The sequence below is a fragment of the Uloborus diversus genome, chromosome 9 (assembly GCF_026930045.1).
Source record: "Uloborus diversus isolate 005 chromosome 9, Udiv.v.3.1, whole genome shotgun sequence".
Lineage (NCBI taxonomy): Eukaryota > Metazoa > Arthropoda > Arachnida > Araneae > Uloboridae > Uloborus > Uloborus diversus.
Genome location: NC_072739.1, coordinates 113962771 through 113982599, shown reverse-complemented (window position 1 = coordinate 113982599; position 19829 = coordinate 113962771). Strand labels below are relative to the sequence as shown.

General features: G+C 31.4%; 1 protein-coding gene across 1 annotated transcript; it reads right to left on the bottom strand.

The window, feature by feature from the left end:
- Positions 1 to 251: 251 nt before the first annotated feature.
- Positions 252 to 19317, bottom strand: LOC129229484 (calcium-independent phospholipase A2-gamma-like). Its single transcript, XM_054863799.1, is given in 9 exon segments — positions 252 to 470; positions 472 to 599; positions 1380 to 1575; positions 3376 to 3567; positions 4212 to 4269; positions 10186 to 10464; positions 14847 to 15001; positions 17563 to 17700; positions 18909 to 19317. Coding segments are annotated over 9 exon segments (1587 nt in total). The 5' UTR covers positions 19227 to 19317; the 3' UTR covers positions 252 to 347.
- Between the last annotated feature and the right edge of the window lie 512 nt (positions 19318 to 19829).

Below are 19829 nucleotides of genomic sequence, written 5' to 3'. Positions count from 1 at the left end.
TAATGAAAGGCAAAAACTGAGAAGAGAGGAATGATGAGTAATTATTGGAATTATTAGTTTGGGGATTACTACTGATTTGGGATTTTTAACCGAGTCTACATACTTTAAAAATTACACATTTTTTTATGTGTATCTAGAAATTCTCTTATCACAAAATTAAGTTTAAAAAATGCGCTAAGAAAATAGTAAGCATTGTGATTAACTTGTCCACAAAGTTTCAAAAAAAACAGAGCAACATGAATAAACCTTCAACAAATTTAAATTTTACAAACATAAAACCTAAATTAGACTTTTAATTAATAAATAATGATTAAAAAGAGCATTTTAACAAAGTACAAAAAGAAAATTCATAAATAGAGTTGTTTTTGGATTGATAACCAGTCCTTAGATTTCTTAACAGGACCACGTGATTGGTTGAGAACTTGCACAAGTTTTAAAAATTTATACTCATTTCTTCTTAGGTACATCTGGTGCATCTGTTTTCATTTGATCTAACTTTTCGGCTCTATTTTCATCTAGTGAGAGAAATTCTGTCAGGTATGGATTGATACGGAAGTATGTGTCTGGTGAGAGTAAGTCATTCAAAGCTATATGTACAGCTGTAAAATAAAAAGATACTTTAAACAGCATTTTTTTTTACATCAATATTAAAAGGTTTCATCAGCAAATTTAAGCATGGGATGATAAATCATTTTAAGTTAGAAAATTAAATTTAGTGAAAGGATTATAAAAAAATGTTACAAAAATAACAAAAAAAAAAAAAAAAGGGTACCAATATTTAACCTTGTAAGCCACAGTCCAAAAGCCACAACATAATGTTGTAAAATATGAGTTTTAAAAAAAATCTTATTATTTCTTACAAAGAAAACTAGTTTTTTGAGAAAAGTAGAAATGGTAATGCAAACAAAGACATTTTAAGAGGATTCTCATTCTGTAAAAGAAAAAAAAGAAAAAAAGATGCATATTTTTCTTTAGACATGCACCATAAGTAAGAGATCAGTTACATATCTTCTGAATGCAGGATGTAAATGAATAAAAACTAACGGTACAAGAAACAAATATTGAACAAACAGCTGCACTATTTGATGTTGAAAACATCTTAACTTAAAAAAAAAAAAACCATTGGAAAAATAATGATTCTTTTTTTGGGCTGAAAACATTAATAATGGAATCAATTGAAATAAATAAATAAAATAAAACAAATGTTTATCTAAAAAAAAGGTGTTGAAAGGTAAATTGATACTATGCAACTCGATGCTATTCTTTCACTTAATATTTTTTATAAGTATTTAAATTCAAAACATGATTTTATCATTAGCATGAATTTATATCTGAATCAAAATAAAGAATAAAGTCCCTTAACGTTAGTTAAAACTCACCCTCAGTATCAGTTGCACTGTCAATTATTTTCATAACTTTGGTTTTTAAACTCGTAGACGTCCCAGCAGGTTCACCGGTTGGAATATATCGGCCACTACCCAAAGAAACAACACAATCTATGGAATCTGATGGCCACAACAATTTTGCTTCATGGATGCCAAGAGCAGCTGTATTGTTTATCATTATACCTCCATCCTAGAAAAAGGCAATATAATGTTAGCAATAAGTGTGTAAACACAAAAATTTATGAGACATATTTTGCATACTTCATATTCCATGTTTTGTTTTATTTAATTGATACAAATTTTTGATTAAAAAAAGATATTTGGTTTCACATGGAAAAGCTAAAAACCTATTAAAATTTTAAAATTAATTTCAAATTCGAGCAAAAACATTCTTTCATTATAAAACTCAAAATCTTTTCTTTTAATCAGAAAAAAGAATAAAAAATAATGCATCTTGAGATATAACACAAAAATTAGCTAAAAAGGAAAGAAAATTAAAAAAGAGGAACTTTTGTTAACATTACTACATCCTTATACAAAGCTTCCATCTATTTTTTTAGAAACAAATTTCCAACTAACTTGGCTTTAAATTTGAAATAATCATTCGTAATACCAAATCAAGACTATCTGTTGCGTTAAGGTTCCACAAGATCTATTTTCTATTCCTAACATTGAACATGGCAACGGGCCAAATAGATCGGTTTTGGGAGTCACATCTGGCCCGTTGACCATGAAATGAAATGAATGAAAGGGGGGGATGAACCAAACCAAGCACTGCGCCCAGAAATCTATTGTACCCGTCCCCAAACAGAAGTTTTAAAATAGACCAGTAGCTGAAGCAAAATTCAGCAAACACCTAATAAGAATATCACAAATCACCCACAATTCAAGCAAATGATGACCAAGGTGTTCAAACCTATAGGCATTTCACAAAATCACACAGAGTGTAAGTAATTGTTTTCTCCTTAAAGAGGTAACCTCTGCAAACTGGATCATTACAGACACCCACTATAGCAAAGTGCCACTTTGAGGTGTAAAAAAGACCAGTAAGAAGACAAAAAGCCAAAACAATACTATTTTTGCTAAGAAGTCATTTGAATTTTTGGCATGTGATCGTCAGAGAGAATCAGGTCTGTCTTTCTTAGGATGAAAAACTGAATATGTTCAATGTCATTGGGAGATAACCTCTTCCACGGGAAGGTTTCTTGCACAACAGATATCTTTAAAACACTCACTGCTTGAGCATAGGACTGTGGTTAACTTGTCCTTACTCTTTAAGATGCAGTAGTTTGTGCAGGGGAAGGAGTTGAAACCTTCGACCAAAGACGTTTAGTTTCTCCTACCTTCTTGGGAATAGCTAGCCCTGTGGCTTTCGTCTCCTGTAATAGTCTCCTCTCTCCTGACTGTACCTGTTGCATTTTTGTGCATAAATCAGTACCCCCTGTCCCCCTACTGCAGAGTCGGTGGGTTGCCAACCTGCACATCATACAACCCAGATGCCATCCATCCATCAGCATGGTGGATTGGGTATCTCTTTTAGTTGCCTTTATTGACACGCATGGACTATATTGGGACTATTCTGCTCCAGTCACCACACAGAGGCCCGGTGGCCAAAGGCTGAGCACCACTGATCTAAACAGTAATTTTCTCTTAAAAATCCATCAGCATGGTGGATGGAGCATAGTTGTCTTTAATGACACGAATCGACTACGTTGGGACTATTCTGCTCCAGTCACTACACAGAGGCCCGGTGGCCAGAGGTTGAGCTACACCAATATAAGTATGTATTTTCTCCTAAAAATTATGCTTCAATACAAAGACATCTTTTAATGTCTTGGAATTGAACAGTTTTGAATTAATTTATAAATTCAACTCTTATTTAACACAAAATTTACAACTCAAAATTGGATATGCACAGTTCACACTCTTCTTGCATCCAAAAACATATTCCGTTCAATTAAGAAAACTATATCTTGAGTTAAAAGCTTACTTGATGTAGGTATTCATCTAAGCAGTATTCTTCAAAATATCCTGGTGCAGCACCTGAGGCTCGTATTGACTCCCACATTGGGTATTTACAGCTGCCCAAATAATGAGAAAGAATTCTGGGTGGGAAGTCATAGTTACGAAATACAAAAGCTTGCAAATGCGGCAGATTCATCACAGCAGAAACAATACCAATCTGAAAAACAAAGGCTTTATTTAAACTTAGGAAGTAGTTTGGCAAGATCTACACTTAGCACCACATTATAAAACTATACTCAACAAATTAAGGCATTCTAAACAAATAAGTTTTTAACATTTTGAGAGTTTAGACCAAATGCAGTTATTTTCATTTAATTACTTATTTATAATCATATTTAAAGGACATATAAAAACTGCACTCTAAAAAAAAAAAGAAACAGAAAACATAGAGAGAGAAATTAAATAAATAAAGTAGCTTCCATATTACCTTGGAAAGAAATAAAACAAGAACATGGGGAAGGAGAGAAAAACCCTTATACCTTTTTCTAATGCAAAGTTTGATACATATCATTTCTATTGCATTTTTGTTTAGTAACATCTTTTATAAATTGCATAGCCTCTATAAAGAACAATTGATATTAAAAAGCACGAGCTTTGCACATGAAATAGATAAAAGTCGGAAACAACGTTCAAAAGCACAAACAAAAGATTGAAAAGCTAAAAACGCAAACATGTTTCCGAGGCAATATCCATCTTCCATGATGAAACATGTTTGCATTTTAAACTTTTCAATCTTTTATTTGTGCTTTTGAACGTTGTTTCTGACTTTTATCAATTAATATTATTGGCAAATTATCTTACTTTTGGATTTCCTGCATCTGCATTAGTTTCTACGAGAAGTCTTTCTCCAAAAGTTTTCCTGAAGACGAAAAAGCACAAATTAATAAAGACTTGGATAGAAATTTTCTCATTTGTGAAATTAGAGCTTCTTTCCAGACATTTATTCTAAAAAAAATACCTTTCGTAATCGAACCAACAAAATTAACATTCTTTCATTTTTTACAATGAAGCAAAGCAGTGGTTGGAAGTAGCATGCTACAAGTAGCGACGCTACTGTAGTAGCTACATTTTTTAGTAGTTTGTAGTGTAGCGCACTACTTTTTTAAAAAAGTAGTGTAGTGAGAGTTCGATACAAAAAATAGTAGTTTGTATCAATTTCAGGAAACTACTTTTAAATAAACTAAAAAAAAGAGCAAGGTTCAAATGAATTTGACTGTACAAGTGTTTACACAAGTATGTCAGCGGATGCAATAAGAAACAAGACTCGTAAAAATACAAGCTGACCTCAGGCATATCATTTTGATGCCATACGTTCTATCTGTTTGATGCCATTAGTTTGCCATCGTAATTTTCACATTGCGTCAATATTTATATTGAATAGAGCAGTAGTTTAGTAACTCCTTTGTTTTTTTCTGGCTGCTGAGAATGTCCTGTTTATGAATGTTTTGGATTTCAAACAGATTATTGTTCCAATACTATAAATGCAAATATTTTTCGCGAAAATGCAGATACTAGTGATTTTGCGAGTTGAACATTTCGCGAATTTTATATGAATAGATGAAAGTTGAAAAACAGAAATATTTTGCGAAGCTTACATCTTCGTAATAACAACAGGCACACGAAAATGGCAAAAATTAAAGTCTCGTGAAAATAAGTGCTTTTACAGTATTCACCCAATAAAAAAAGCTACTGTAAATGTTATTGAATGTATCGAGGATGGTATTGAACTGTTCTGGCCGACTTAAATAAATACAAGCATTACAGTGTTATATAAGAGTATGATAAAGGAAATTTTTGGAAAAAAAAAAGAAAAAATAGATCATTCTTTGTAATACTCCATGTTTAGATGAGCTAATTTATCAATCTAAACCTTATTTCTTTCAATCCTTTTACGGTCTTTGTGTGTATTAGGGTGTCCCCATAAAATCGAAAGTTGGTTTTTTAAGTCGCACACCATCTTATATATTTTCTTTTATGTCAAAACAATTGTAACAAAAAGTTTCATAAATTTTTTTTAACAATGGCAACTAGTTTCGACTTCTGTCTGAAAGTGTGAACCAGCACTTGTAATGCTAGGCTAAATTTAAAAAAAACTTTTTCTAGAAACTCAAAATTTTCTTTTGATAAAACGTTGCTCCTACACCCCACATGCACCACAAAAACATTTATTCAAATTAAAAAACATTTAGTATTCCACACTTGGCCTAAAATTTATAACTTTCTTCAAAAAATTGATTTTTTTCTATACATAATTTAAAAAATTTAAGGAAAATTTTACGAAATTATCAAGTTGAAAAATCTAAACAGTGAAGTAGGTAATTAGTGTTCAATAGAAATTTTTGCTCTCCTGCAATATTTAAGTCTCTTACACAGTGCTCAAAAATATGGAATTTTTTTCAAGATTAAGTTAAATTTTTTGTTTTAAATATATTATTTTTATATTATTCATTTGCAAATGTTGATCTGAAAATGTGTTCGCTGATAATTTTTGAATTTGAAAATATATTTAATTTTATACGTACATTTTAAAAAGATAAATAGAAAAAAAATCAATTTTGGAAGAAAATCATAAATTTTAGGTCAAGTGTGGGAACGGGTTACTAAAAAAATATTTGTTTCGATTTGGCCTAGCGTACAAGTGCTGGTTTGCACTTTCAAACACAAATCGGCATGGGTTGCCGTTGTTCAAATAATATGATTTTTTTAACAATTGTTTTGACATAAGCGGAAAAGTATAAGAGGGTATGCGACTTGAAAAATTGACTTTAATTTTTGTGGGACACCCTCGTATGTATGCTCTTTATTTACTTCTTTTTTGAAAAGTAGCGAAGTAGCGACTACATTTCAAAAGTATTTTGTAGTTGCTACATTTAAAAGAAGTAGTTGTAGTTAACTACATTTGTGACAAAGCAGTTGTAGTTGTAGTTTGCTACCAAAAAATGTAGTTTTCCAACCACTGAAGCAGAGAAAAAAAAAAAAAACTACATCAAAATTTACATTGCTGAAAAATGTTTCTCTCTTGAGTGTATGCATTTGGTTTCAATAGAATGTAACTTAATAATTTTTATATAACACATGAAAATGTCCCTATTTTATAACAGTAAACCTTCATTAATCTAGATCCTAGTAAACCGGAATTCACTTAATCTGGAGAGCCATTTAGGTGTAGGGGAGTTTGAGCAAAGTGAAATAGTTAAGATAACTTACCTTTTTCAAAATGAACAAACTGAAAATCTGTTTCGAAAATAACAGGATATAAAGAAAAAACAATGTATTTTGTAACAAAATTTGTATTAAATATTTTTCATTGGTGGCATTAAATTTGTACCTTCAAAAAAAAAAAAAAGGGGGGGGGGGAACTGTCACTTTTTCTTTGCATGGAGTCAAGGCAAATACAAATATTTTTGTAACGAAAAATTTGTATTTGATTTGTGAAAATGTTTTTTATCAACGAATGAATGAGTAAATTAAAGAATGAAGGAATAATTGAATAGCTAATGAATCAATAAGCAAATAAATAAATGAATAAAATAGTATATGAAAAAGAAAATAAGTGATTGAATGAATAAGTAAGTGAATTATTAAACAAAGAAATGTAAATGAACTAATTTATACATGAATATGCAAATGATTTAATAAATGATTGAATAACTAAATGAAAATTAACTATTTCTCATCGTCTCATTAATTTTGAGCCCTGCATGCACTTGACTAATTGTACAAAACATTTAAAATATAAATAAACTCAATATTAAATAAATAAGTACTGCACTGAAAATTAGTAGACTTCAATTAATATTTAAAAATATTATAATTATATTATTAAAAATATAATATTAATATTGTCACTAACACAATTTGTATTATTTACAATATTAAAAATAACTTTTGACCTATAACAAAATATTATGATGTTATATAAAATTAGCTATCAGTTTTCTAGTATAGTAACTAGTATCTAGTTTTCTAGTATATTATCTAGTAATTAGTATCTAGTTTTCATGTGTTGCATAAAAATGAGTTAAGTTGTATTGTATTGAAACCAAATGCATACATTCAAGAGAGAAACATTTCTCAGCAATGCAAATTTTGATGTAGTTTTCTTTGCTTCATTGTAAAAAATGAAGGAATGTTAATTCTGTTAGTTGGATTACGAAAGGTATTTTTTTAGACTGAATATGAGTTAATATTACTGAAAATTGTATCATATGCTTTGATCTTCAGAGGAAATTTTTTTCTGATCGGTATAGACAACATGTGTTAAAACATAATTAAAATATACTAGATAGGTGGTGCAAAAAACAGTAAATACTTCACCATTTTACTTTGCCAGACATTCTCCTACATATCCTCATATATATAATAGCCAATGATCAAGTAACACTCTTGATGTCATCAACAATGAAACTCGTGCCACAGCATGATAATTTGATAATATGTTTTGGTAATGTTTAAAATGCAGGGAAAGGCTTTATTTTGACAAGACTAAACTGGATCTGGTAACTTAACTGTTTTATTGCTAAGACTCATTTTAGGAGAATGAAGAAATGAGAAGGTGGTCAACAATGTGCGCTATCTACTGGAGTTTAGGGTTAATCCGCTAGAATTGGGGTTAAAATTTCAACTGTAAAAATATCACCCAACAGGCAGTTACTTCGTTCAAATGTAGAAGCAATTTTCACTTGCCATACCATGACGGACGATTTTCTAGTTGTATAAATAAAAGGCAAGTTAAGAAAGATAAAAGGGAAGGTAATGTATTTTTGAAGGCCGTATTTTGTATTTTTTAAATGCATTTTATAAATATTCTCCTATGCAGTTTTTATGTCCTTCTTTTGAATTCAAAATACAATTTTTAGTGTGTAGGGTGGTTTGTTTATGCACCTTGGCTCAATTTATAAGTTATTTTGCTTAATTTGTACTTTCATTAATTTGGTCAACTTGGACCCTTTATTGGTCCACATGAATGAGATTCTATTGTTCAAAGCAATATGTCGTGGAGCCAGGGGCGGATCTAGAGGGGGGCCATGGGGGCCATGGCCCCTCCCAAAGCTTTGTGATTGTAGGCATTTTTTTAACAAAAAAAAGAAAAAATATTATGAGAAGATAACAAAATTTAGCACATGTGTTTTACTGAAAAAGAAGTGTAGGCCTTGATTGGGAGATAAATTATATCCCTATCCTCAAAACAAAACTTTTATTTATAAAATTTTTCTCCATCTTTTACATCATTTCTCGATTCAAACTACAGACACTTGGACGATCTCTAAATGCTGCTGTTCTCAGAGTATACCTATTGTTCACAAGAACAAAGAGAGCCTAAATTTTCAATTTTATGGCTTTAGTTTCGAAACTAGGGAGAGAACTCCCTTTTCCTATGCCCTTTCACAAATGCAGCAAAAAATTGCATTTTAAGTCTTTTATTTGGAAAAAATGTCAATGGAAACTAGCTTATCCAGCCCATATCACTTAATTTGCTTAAAATCAACTTAAATGAATTTTTTTGGGACTTCAATTACAAACTATTTTTAATAGGACCCCCCTCCCTCCTTAGTTTATATCGTGATGATAGCTTAAAAAGAAGGGTTTTTGGAGGAGCTCACGAATCTTCCACCCGTTTCTAAAATATGTATAAATATAGTTAAAAATGGAATTTTTAGAGCCTCAAAGGCAAAATATTTCCAGGAAGGAAGGATTCTAAGAACCTTCACACTTCCTTTAATGTAAGCAAACATTACCTAAAGGTGCATTTTTAGGCTGGACAGCTGAAGAGCAAGAAGAGCACCCCTCCTCTTCTAACGTATAATGACAGAATATTTTGGTTTCTAAGCTTTATTTTCAAAAAGTATTTTGGGGCCAACGCCCGAAACCTGACCTTTCTCCGTACATCATCAAAAATAGACAAAATGCGTTTTTAGTTTCATAATTTTCAAAAATTACTCGGAAATTTAAATTTTGAAACATTTTCAAGGGAGATTCCTAAATCCACCCCCTCACCTAATGTCTCCATGCCCCGAAAATCGAGTTTTTAAAACTTCATTTTAATAAAATTTCTGGGGAGTTTGGAGTTTGTTCAAAATTTTCGGATGGCCCCTCCCAAAACAATCGGCTGGATCCGCCACTGCGTGGAGCATCAATGTTTTCTTTGCTCAGGTTCCCCCACTGTCTAAATCAAATCCTGCCTTGGTGGGTCTATACCATTGTTCCTTAACTGCTTTGATAAATAGAACCCTTTTTAATGTTCCATTTTTGTGTAGAACCCCTGGTTTTCCTTCAATAGTATAGTTTTGATGCAACATTCTGGAAGTGGCTTATTTGAATAAAAATGACAATAGTTTGAGATGTTATTAAATTCAAAAAGTAATGTTAAAATATCACATAAACTTCTGAAATTAACTTTATGCAACATTTTGAAACAAAATTTTAAAGTTTGAATATAAATCAGATGAATAATACTTATTTTGATTATTACGCATCAACTTAATACTGAGGTTTTATGAATAAAAGTTGAACTATCATGTCAGTTTCAGCATCGAATCTGTAGCGGTTATGATTTGTTCACATAAGTTGAAAATCCCATTTTTCACATACAAGTCTCATGGAACCCTTGCATGGTCTCCGTGGAGCCCTGTGGTTTGGCAGAGACAGTTTAAGAAACACTGGTCTATACTATGGCTCTAGGATTCATATTCATACATTTTGAAGATAAGACATTTACTTAAACAAGAGAACTATTTTCTTAAACTTAAAACAGATGAACTAAAAACGTACTTACTTCAAAACATCAACCCACTGGGTAGTGTCATAATAAGCATGGCTCCACATCAAGCGACCAGTTCCCCAGATACTTTGATAAATAGAACTTTGTTTGAAAATCTCATTGCTTAGCTTCCTGTAGAGAGTTTCACATTCGTCAAGAGAGTAGCGCAGAGCTCCGAGCAACAGGCTTAAAATGGCACCAGAACTAACTCCACACATATAATCAAATAATTCATACACCCTTTTGTTAGTTTTTGATTCCAACTGACGAAGCACTTCAATTGAAATCATTCCTCTACAAAAAAAAAAAAAAAAAAAAAAAAATCAAAGAAAAGTTATTTTCAAAGTTCTAATTTCAACTGTACAAATTAATGGATCACAAAATGGATATAAGATGGCATCTATAATACTAAGCAAAAGGATTGTAATCTGTAAGCAGTAAAGAAAAGGTGAACAATTTTAATTACAGATATTTAATTATCTCTTGAAAAAGTAATTCTCCTTGAAAAAGCCAAGTTATAAACTTTATAGAGTCAGGGAAAAATGAATGAATAAAGTAGAAATGGTTGAAGTTGAAGAAATTAAAGTTAAAGGAATATTAGCGATATAATCATTCTAGCATTCAAAAATATTTCTATACATAAATAATTAGCATGTCAAAACAAAAATCATAAAATTTTATAATTATGGAAAAGAAATCTATCAACACTTTAATACATAAAATTTCATATACAATCATCTTTAGATTTTATAAGCTATATTCATACCTATATATAGTGTTGAATTCAAAAATTAACTCATTTTAATCATTACAAAAGTTTTGGATAATTTCTTGCATTCCAATTTTCATCATACAGGACAAACTAGTTTAATATCTTCATTGACATCACTTACTAAATAAATTATTTTCACCTCAACAGTAAGTTGAACTCCATGCATTGATTTTGAAGTTAACTTTCCTGTTTTTTTATTAATAACAGAATGTTGTGAAAAAGGTCAAAAGTACAAGAATTAATTTTTCATAACTTTTTTTTTTTCAGTTAAAGTTATTTTGTTCAGCAATTAAAATAAAATAATTGCTGTAAAAATTAATCTTGGAGTTCTTTGTAACTGCATTAAGAGCAAACTCTATTATTTGAGACTCAATTCACCCACACAGAAGATCCAAGGTACATGCCCCATTTATTTTACATAGTGGCAGCGTGGCAAAATGCACTTCCAATGATTCTTTTTATATTCTTTGTACTTCATTTTCGATTCAACTGTTTGCTGAACGTTCTTTATTTGTAAAAGTATCTTTAAAATGCATTGTACAGAAGTAATTAAATTACAGTAACCCCTCGTTATATCGCGCTTTTTGGGGAACAAAGAAAAAGAGCGATATATCCGAAAGCGCGATATAACGGAGGGCATTAAAAATAGTTATGTCTAATACACAAGTAAATTGGTATTCGTTCTTTTTGACATTAGTTTCTAATGGTTTCGATGTGGGTACTATCACACCTATTAAAATTTAAACAAGATTGAAATTTAAGTAAATTTTCACCGTCAGAAAGTTAAAATCATCAAATGGCGAATGAAGACGATCTTTCTGAGCTACCGCGAGATAAGAATGAGCATTCCAATACCCTCTTATTCCGAGTAGGTTTTCTAATCCATTTTACTTGCTGTAGAAAGGATGTGAAAAGTAAAAGAAACCAGATTGTTTCCAGGAAACTAGTTCGCCCGTCCAGATCATTATTCCCTTCTTTGATGCAAATCCTGGTTTGTGCAACCAAGTACATATCTTTTCTGTACTAAAAGAAGGGCGTATGTTCTCTTCTACATGGGCTACTATGACACTTGCTTGATGTCTCTCACTCCTTGTAAAGGCAATGTATCAATACAAAAGAAGATGTCAAGTAGTTTACAGACCATCTTAAACTGAAATATACTGTGCGGGTATGTACATTTGGATGACAGGAATTGCTACTGCTTTTCCAGCGAATTCAGAAGAATTGCTTCCTTTTCATCTTTGACAAAATAGAGAAGAAAGAGATCTTCTCTGTGCAATACCATATGTTTTCAGAAATGGTTTCAAACTTAAAGCAAAGTTTTTTTCTTATTTTAGGCTTTAATATTTCGGGAGACAGAAGAAAAGAGCAATATATCCGAATGAGCGATATAACGAGGGGCTACTGTAATTCCCAACTAGGCACCACTTCAAAACAGACTTGTTCTTTTAAGAAGAAAAAGAAGACTCATTTATAAGTGAAAAATATTTCATGATGAAAAGTTTAAAAGCATTTTATAATCTTTTCAATTCTTCAAAAATCAAGTTTAAACAAATAGTGCTTAAATCAAAATTATATAATGAAAGTTCTTCGATGAACTGACTTTTGAGGTGAAATTTAAAGAAGTTATCTTGTTTTTCCCCCAATTCAGGGAAGATGAGAAACAGCTTTTCCCAATTACTTAACTATACATTATTTAAATTTCTTTGAGGAAAAGCAAAGTACTAAAGACACAATAGTCTTGTCTGATGCTATACTTACATAAAATTCCCTGAATGCTGATCTTCCCCTTTAAGGTTGCCTAAGCAAGACTCCCTACAACCTATGCTAATTCAGGGGTGCCCACCTGGGGGGGGGGGGCTCATGGCGCAGACTGCACCATTGAAATTTTTAGGTGTACGGGCGCTTGCTTTTGGTGGGTCTTTGAGGTGTTTAGGGGGCTAATTACATTTTTTGTATGACAATAACAAACCTATTAAACAAATCAGAGTACCATGTGTAAAATAAAATACAGTCTGTTTATTTGGACCTCGCTGATCCAGACTTTAAAAAAGTTTCATGTTCACATTGATAATAATTTTAATTTATGGGGACAAGAACATAAGTGTGTCCTTATACAAAAAAACGTAGGTTTTTGAAGGTGAAATTCATGTTAAAAAAAATCTTCACTTTATCAAAAAGTTTTTTATATTGCTCCTTTTAGGCCCCTTTTTACTCTCACATAGTTAGTCACATTCTTTATTGCTTATTTTGTAACTTTTTCTTGTAGTTAAAATTTTGGACCTGGAACAGAGGGTACCGGATAGTAAATATATATTTTAAATATTATTTTTAAACTTTTCATTTAAATATACTTACATCTTCTTTGAGGAACACGATTTGAACTGATTAAAATGTACACATCTTTCTTAAAATGGATTTTTTAAAAAAGTTATATGCTCCATTTCTCATTGTATATCCTCTATTGCATCGATACTGTAACGTAAGATTCATATACGGAGGATACAGATTCTTATGTTTTGCTATGCACAATGTGTAGATTTACGGTTAATGCAACATGTTATTTAGAATTTACTAAAAAGAAGTGATTCAATTTTAAGTATTAAAAAAATTTAGTACACAAACATGCATTTCCTTTTTAACTCAAGAACCGAGGATACACAAAGTTAAGGACCTGTTTGACTTCAAAGAGAATAGTGCTGAAATTCTTTCACACTAAGTTGTTTAGCTTCACTATGAAGACCCAGAGTTGAAAAGGGCTACTTGTGATTCTAAACCTTTTTAATGAGCTGCCAGTACTGCTGTCTATTGGAAATTCTAATACTTAATTAGATCCTGAATCGAGGATACAAGAAAGACTGACAGTAATTCAAAAGATTATGAATGCCATACATTTTTTTTAATTTTATAACATAAATCTTTTAAACTATTAAAAAAACATCAAGCGACTCAAATTTCACTATTAAATCTGCTATTTTTTTGTATTGAGTAAATAAATGAAAAAGTACATGGGAGGAAATGTGTTCGGACATGTAATGGAGGTATACAAGAATCCCTCCGTTCAGTGAAAAAAAAAAAAAAAAAAAACATTAAAAAAAAAAATTATTTATTAATTTGTATTGATCATTTTAAAAATTTGTTATACTTTTCTAAATCTCATAAAAAAGTGTTTAAAAATAAATATTTTTGAAACTAACCACCCTGGACCAAAAAAAGCGTGTTTTTTTTTTGTAGAATGATCCAAGTATGAGTATGCCAAACATTTGCTTTCTAATTTGATCTATTAATGATCAAGTGTTTGCTTGATCAAATTTCATTCAATCACCACACAAAATTGAAACAGAAGAAAGTAAACCCATTCTTCATTAAGAAATCCACATGAAAAATTATATTTTTATATTTATTAATCTCCTGCAAACAATTCTAGGTAATTGTGCCACAAAACATTTTTTATCATAATGAATGGCAAGTTAGCTTGGTTAAGAATTTGTTTTGCTTTTTACCCAAATTATCTGGATTTTCAATTTTTCAAATTGCCATTGATCCCAGTCTGGATTAATGAGGTTACACTGAACAAACATTTTGACAGAAATCTTTCTGAAGCAAAAAGTGAAGATTAAATAAATAAATGAATAAACAATAGCGAGTAATGTTAAGATAAATAAAATTAAAAATATATTGAATCTACTTTTATACAATCTCTTAATTCAGAGAGTTTTATACCAAAATATTTATCATGAAATATTTATCAATGTATGGTTGCTTCATACCATTCAGTTTCATAAACCCGGTTTTCTATAAATCTATCTGCTAGAGATTTCTATGAATTTATTTCATAAAGTTCTTCATTAGAATACATAAAGAATGAGTTAATTTAAAAAATTTTCTTGTAAGTTTATTTTACCTTGTTCCTCCTCCATCAATACTAAGTATTCTAATTCCATTTCCCTTTGGTGGATCATGATGACCAATTAATGCAAGAACAATTCGAGCCTGAGCTTGTACATTTTCATCGTATGAATAAAGCTTAAGGCGTAAAGCTGTTCTTAACAAACCTGCCTTGAAATAGAGAAAAAAAGTGTCAACTCCAATATTGTCAGCTAAGTTAAAAATAAAAAGTTGTATTGCAAAATTTAAGCTGTATTAGATATTTTCAATAATTTAGTTCATTTACAAAAATTGTGTTTTCTACTCATCAATTGAAGGCAACGCTTGAGCAGTGATTAGTAAGTTACTACCCTTAGTTATTGACTATTCTAGACTAATGAGTCCATAATGAGGACTAAACTGGAGTCTGGACGTCATAATCATGGCGTTCCTTGGTGTATTGCATGTGATGTGACTAATGCTATGCAGATAAACAAGATTAAAGTCAAAATAACACTTGGATTAAACCACCAACAGTTTGACAGCAAATCTGAGAATTCTGAAATTGATGAAGGAGTCTGTGGAAATGTATGTAAAGATTAATTGCATTTTCCAAAATGAATAAATTTGAAATTTATTTTGAAAATTACAGTGCATACAGAAAGAATATTTTTTTTTTCTTTATGGGAGAACTTGTATTACAATATTATTTTTCATTTCTTGGCAGTAAATCTAAGCCTTCAATATCACAAAAGGAGCAAAGTCATGATTCTAATTAAATATTTTTTTATCTCATTGTTTAAAAGTATTTTAGTTTGAATGGATAGTACAATACAAATGTGGGACCTCAACCAAACTGACAAGGATCCTGCCTTGGCTCTCGGCAGCCCTGGAGCTTCCAAACATGTAAATCTGCCATGTGCATCCACCACTTGTAGGGTAAATAAATCTTGTTACCGCAGATATATGATAGACCAGCAAAAGTTTATTGAAATGATTTTTTCGCGTAGAGGCAATATTGGGTTAACTGATTCAATGTCTCACTTTTTCCTTTTTAGGAAAGTCGATGATTCTTACCTGCACAGGCCAGGATCCTTAACTTTTGGACCCCCCTCCCCCTGCAAGAAAATCTGTAGGGGCAGCCTCCCCCCAGAGGCCAGTAGTGTACATTTGCAAAGTTAATAAGTCTTAGTGCTAGTTTTTTTCGATTCTTTTTCAATTTCTTGGGCCTTTGGGCCCTTTAAGGATGTAGGACACCCCACACTCCAGAGTCTGGGTGCACAGATCCGGGCCTATACCTGTATATGTTTCAAGTAGAAAAAAATGTCATATTTAATAGAAATATTTCGATCAAGTGAAGGTTGAAACATGTTTCAAAACAAAAAAGCTTGTATTTGCTTCAGGTCAAAATATTATTATAGAATTATAGAAGCAAAACCTTGCTTTTCTTCTTAAACAGGAAGAAAATACTGTCAATTAACTAACAGTTCTAAAAATAAAACTACAATATAAAAACAATCAAGCCTAATTTTAAATTCATATGATTTGAAAGGCAAATCACAGGAAAATAAGGGATTTTTTAAAATAATTTTTATGAATAAAGAATGTATAATAAGTTCCCTAATATCTGGCCTCATGTGCCGGAAAGGTAGGTCAGATATCAAGAAACCCGGATAGGCCATATTAACTGAGAACAATATTAACTCAATTACTATTTCATCATGATATTAAAAACATGTCTTATGGCATCTCTTAAGATAAGTTTAAATGTATAAAAGTACAAAAAGCTCCAAAATAAACAAAATATCAATCTTAAACAAAAGTCAAATTTGTAAAAAAAAATAAATCTTTTTTTACTGCGTTGATCCAAATTATTCTGTCTGCTCAGATTTTGCAGAAACAAAAATACATATTTCATGTCAGAAATTCTAATTTTCATAACTACATGTGGTGCCATTAACAAAACTATAGTTGGGGCAAACCTAACCTGGCAGCTTCAAATTGTTGTGATTAGAACTTGCATAGCCTTTACAATGCTGCCAGGTTAGGTTTGCCCCAACTATATACTACAAATCACATAGCATGGTTCTAACTCTCCTTATTTTCTTACAAGGCCACAGGGGTGCCCCATGGGGACTATTGGCGCAAATTGCACCTTTGAAAATGTAAGGGGGTTTTGAGTTCACTATGCAGGAGGGGAGTTCATAACATTTGAGGGAGTGCACCATTGTTCTTGGGAGGAGGGGGGGGGGCACCCCTAAAAAGTCGGATAATTGCAGGGGCGAGCACAGAAATTTTGGGGCCCGTCTCAAATGACTTTTCCGGGTCCCCCTCCACAATGTTTACCAATATATTTCACTTCTAGTTTTTAAAATATTGGGGACCTTTCAGGCTCAGGCCAACAGGACCCTTCTCCCCCACCCCCCACCCTGTGCACGCCCCTGGATAGTTGTAAACTGGATAGCCAAGAGTTTACTGCACTGACAGGAGCACTACAAACTTAAATTTTTGAGAGAGCGAAAATTCTCAATTTACCGAGTAGAACTCCAAATTATGTCGAATAAAACTCTAAATTTCGCCAAATTGTAACAATTTTATCGAATAGTACTTAAAATTCCACTGAAAAATTATATTTTTGCCGAATGATGATGGTTTTGCAAAATTTCCAGACAAAAATTGCACACCTGTGCAAAGATCTCACACAAACTTAGGTTTCAACAACAGATTGGTAAATTAACAATAGAAGCATTTACCTTACACATTTCCGTCTTTTGCTGAGGAAAAAGCAAAAGATGCTTATAAACTTCTTCCAATCTTATTAGTTGTGAACCAGGTGATAAAGCATCAGTCAGAGATTGAACTAAAAACCTACTACGATGTTGAAGACTAGACTGCAAATACAGGAATTTTTTAGTCACACGCATACATATTTTAAAAACTAATACTAAAAAAAAAACTTTTCAGCTCAAAATTAAGAAAAAAACAGTTAAAATAATATTGTAATGCATTCATAAACATGGATAATAAAGAGCTGCTACTGTTGCATTTATATTAGATACATTATTATTTACTCCCAGGGTGTCAATTTAAATAAATTTACAAGATTTGGTCATTGATTATTGGTGCTTAAGTTCGCTTAAGCCTTTTTTAGTCGAAGACTACTGGGGGGGGGGGGGGGGGAGGGTCCCCTTTTCCAGTTTTCATCTTTTTAAACTCATCAAAACGTTAAATGAACTGCTTGATTTTCTATCATTAGTTTCATTTTTCTATTTCTGATCATCCCAGATTTTTTTTAAATGTTCAATTCTTAAACTTTTTTTTTGATTAATTTTTTAACAGAACTCTGTGAAGCAGATCAATGTGCCCCGAGCATGGGGGCATCAGTCCATAACGAAAACTTCTATAAGAATTTTAATGATAAATATTATCCAATATTGTAAATAATGTTTATAACACTTACATATTCAATCAAATAGGATGGTTAAATTGTTCAAATATACATTTCAAAATAAGAATTCTCTGATAGCATTCATTTCAAACTGCGAATTAGCAATTATGGTGTGACAATGATTTTTGTCAATACTATCTGAGTTATGAAACTGTCTAAAACAAAATTAATAAATGTCAAAAATAAAAAAAACTATCAGCTAATGAGATCTTTTGTAAACAGTGTTGGATCTAGGAGGGAATAAGCTTGGAGGTCTTTGCCCCAGGCGATAACATATTGCGGCTGATAAATTAGCCCCGTTTCCGTGCTTTTCTTATTGAAATGCTATATAAAAACTTAAAGAAAAACAGTTAAGGGTAGCAAATTCACATTTTTTGCCCCTGCCCAGGAAAACCAAAGACCTAGCACCGATTGCAAATATCTATATGCTGCGGCATGCAAAAAATTTATATTTAGAGCTGGGTTTATAAATGAAAATACTAATGTGATAGTTTTCATAAAGCAGGTTTTTATTTAAAAAGTAAATAGGAGTTGAATAATTATAATATTTTAATTTAATTCTAATAATTACACTATTTAATAATTATTATCTGAAGCAAACGTAAGAAGACAGAGAAATAGTAAAACAAAAGAGTACAAAAAGAAACTTACTTTAGATATAACAAGCTTTTTAGCTTTATCCGAACTTTTTTCACCCTTTTCAAGAAACTGCTTTCGTTTAGAACTTAAGTCCGCATCTGGAAGCCAATCAAAAATAGATCGCTCTGAACTAGTAGCATCAATCTTGCTAACTACCTGTTTTTGTTCATTATTCTGAATATACTTTTCGGCTTTTCCTTCAAAATTAGATTTGGTGATCGGTTTCTGCGACGTAGTGTCTTCGTCTTCATTTTTTGACTTTGAGAAACGTGCGGTCAATGAATTGAACACAGATGACGCAACGGCAACAGATCTCCATACTGTCGGCATGAAATTATCTGAAGCAATTTTAAATGCATCGACGACTGTCTGTTTAGGTGAACGTATAGCAGACTTAGAAGACGTACTATTCAAACGACCAAAATACTGTTTCCTGAAAAGAAAAAGGAAAATGCATTATCGTGTACAAATAAATTCACAATTAAATAAAACAGTTGAAAAGTATTAGTAAGACATTTTGAGAAAGGCTTCGAAAACTGCTAAATTTAAATATTTCAAAATCTTGAACTTTTAGCTCTTTCTTAAGATACTCACTTTTTGATTTTTGCAGCGTGTATAGTTTTTAGTATCCTAGGAAATTTAAACTTTGTCGTAGACGAAAACATTATAAGAGGCTTCATTTTATATGTCAGGACACGATTTTTAAAAAGCGAATATATTTTTTACTCCAAGCAAAATGACATAAATAGAGTTCAAAACATTTCTTCATGGTCATGAAACTTGTAAACACAACATACCATCTGTCACGCAATAAAAAATAGCCAATCACAGAAGATTAAGAGTTTGCGTCATTCGAACATTGGTGTTCTTCTTCATAGTGTATTCAGTATATTTTAAACGAAAATATTTATATCCTAAAAGCAAGGCAGTGAA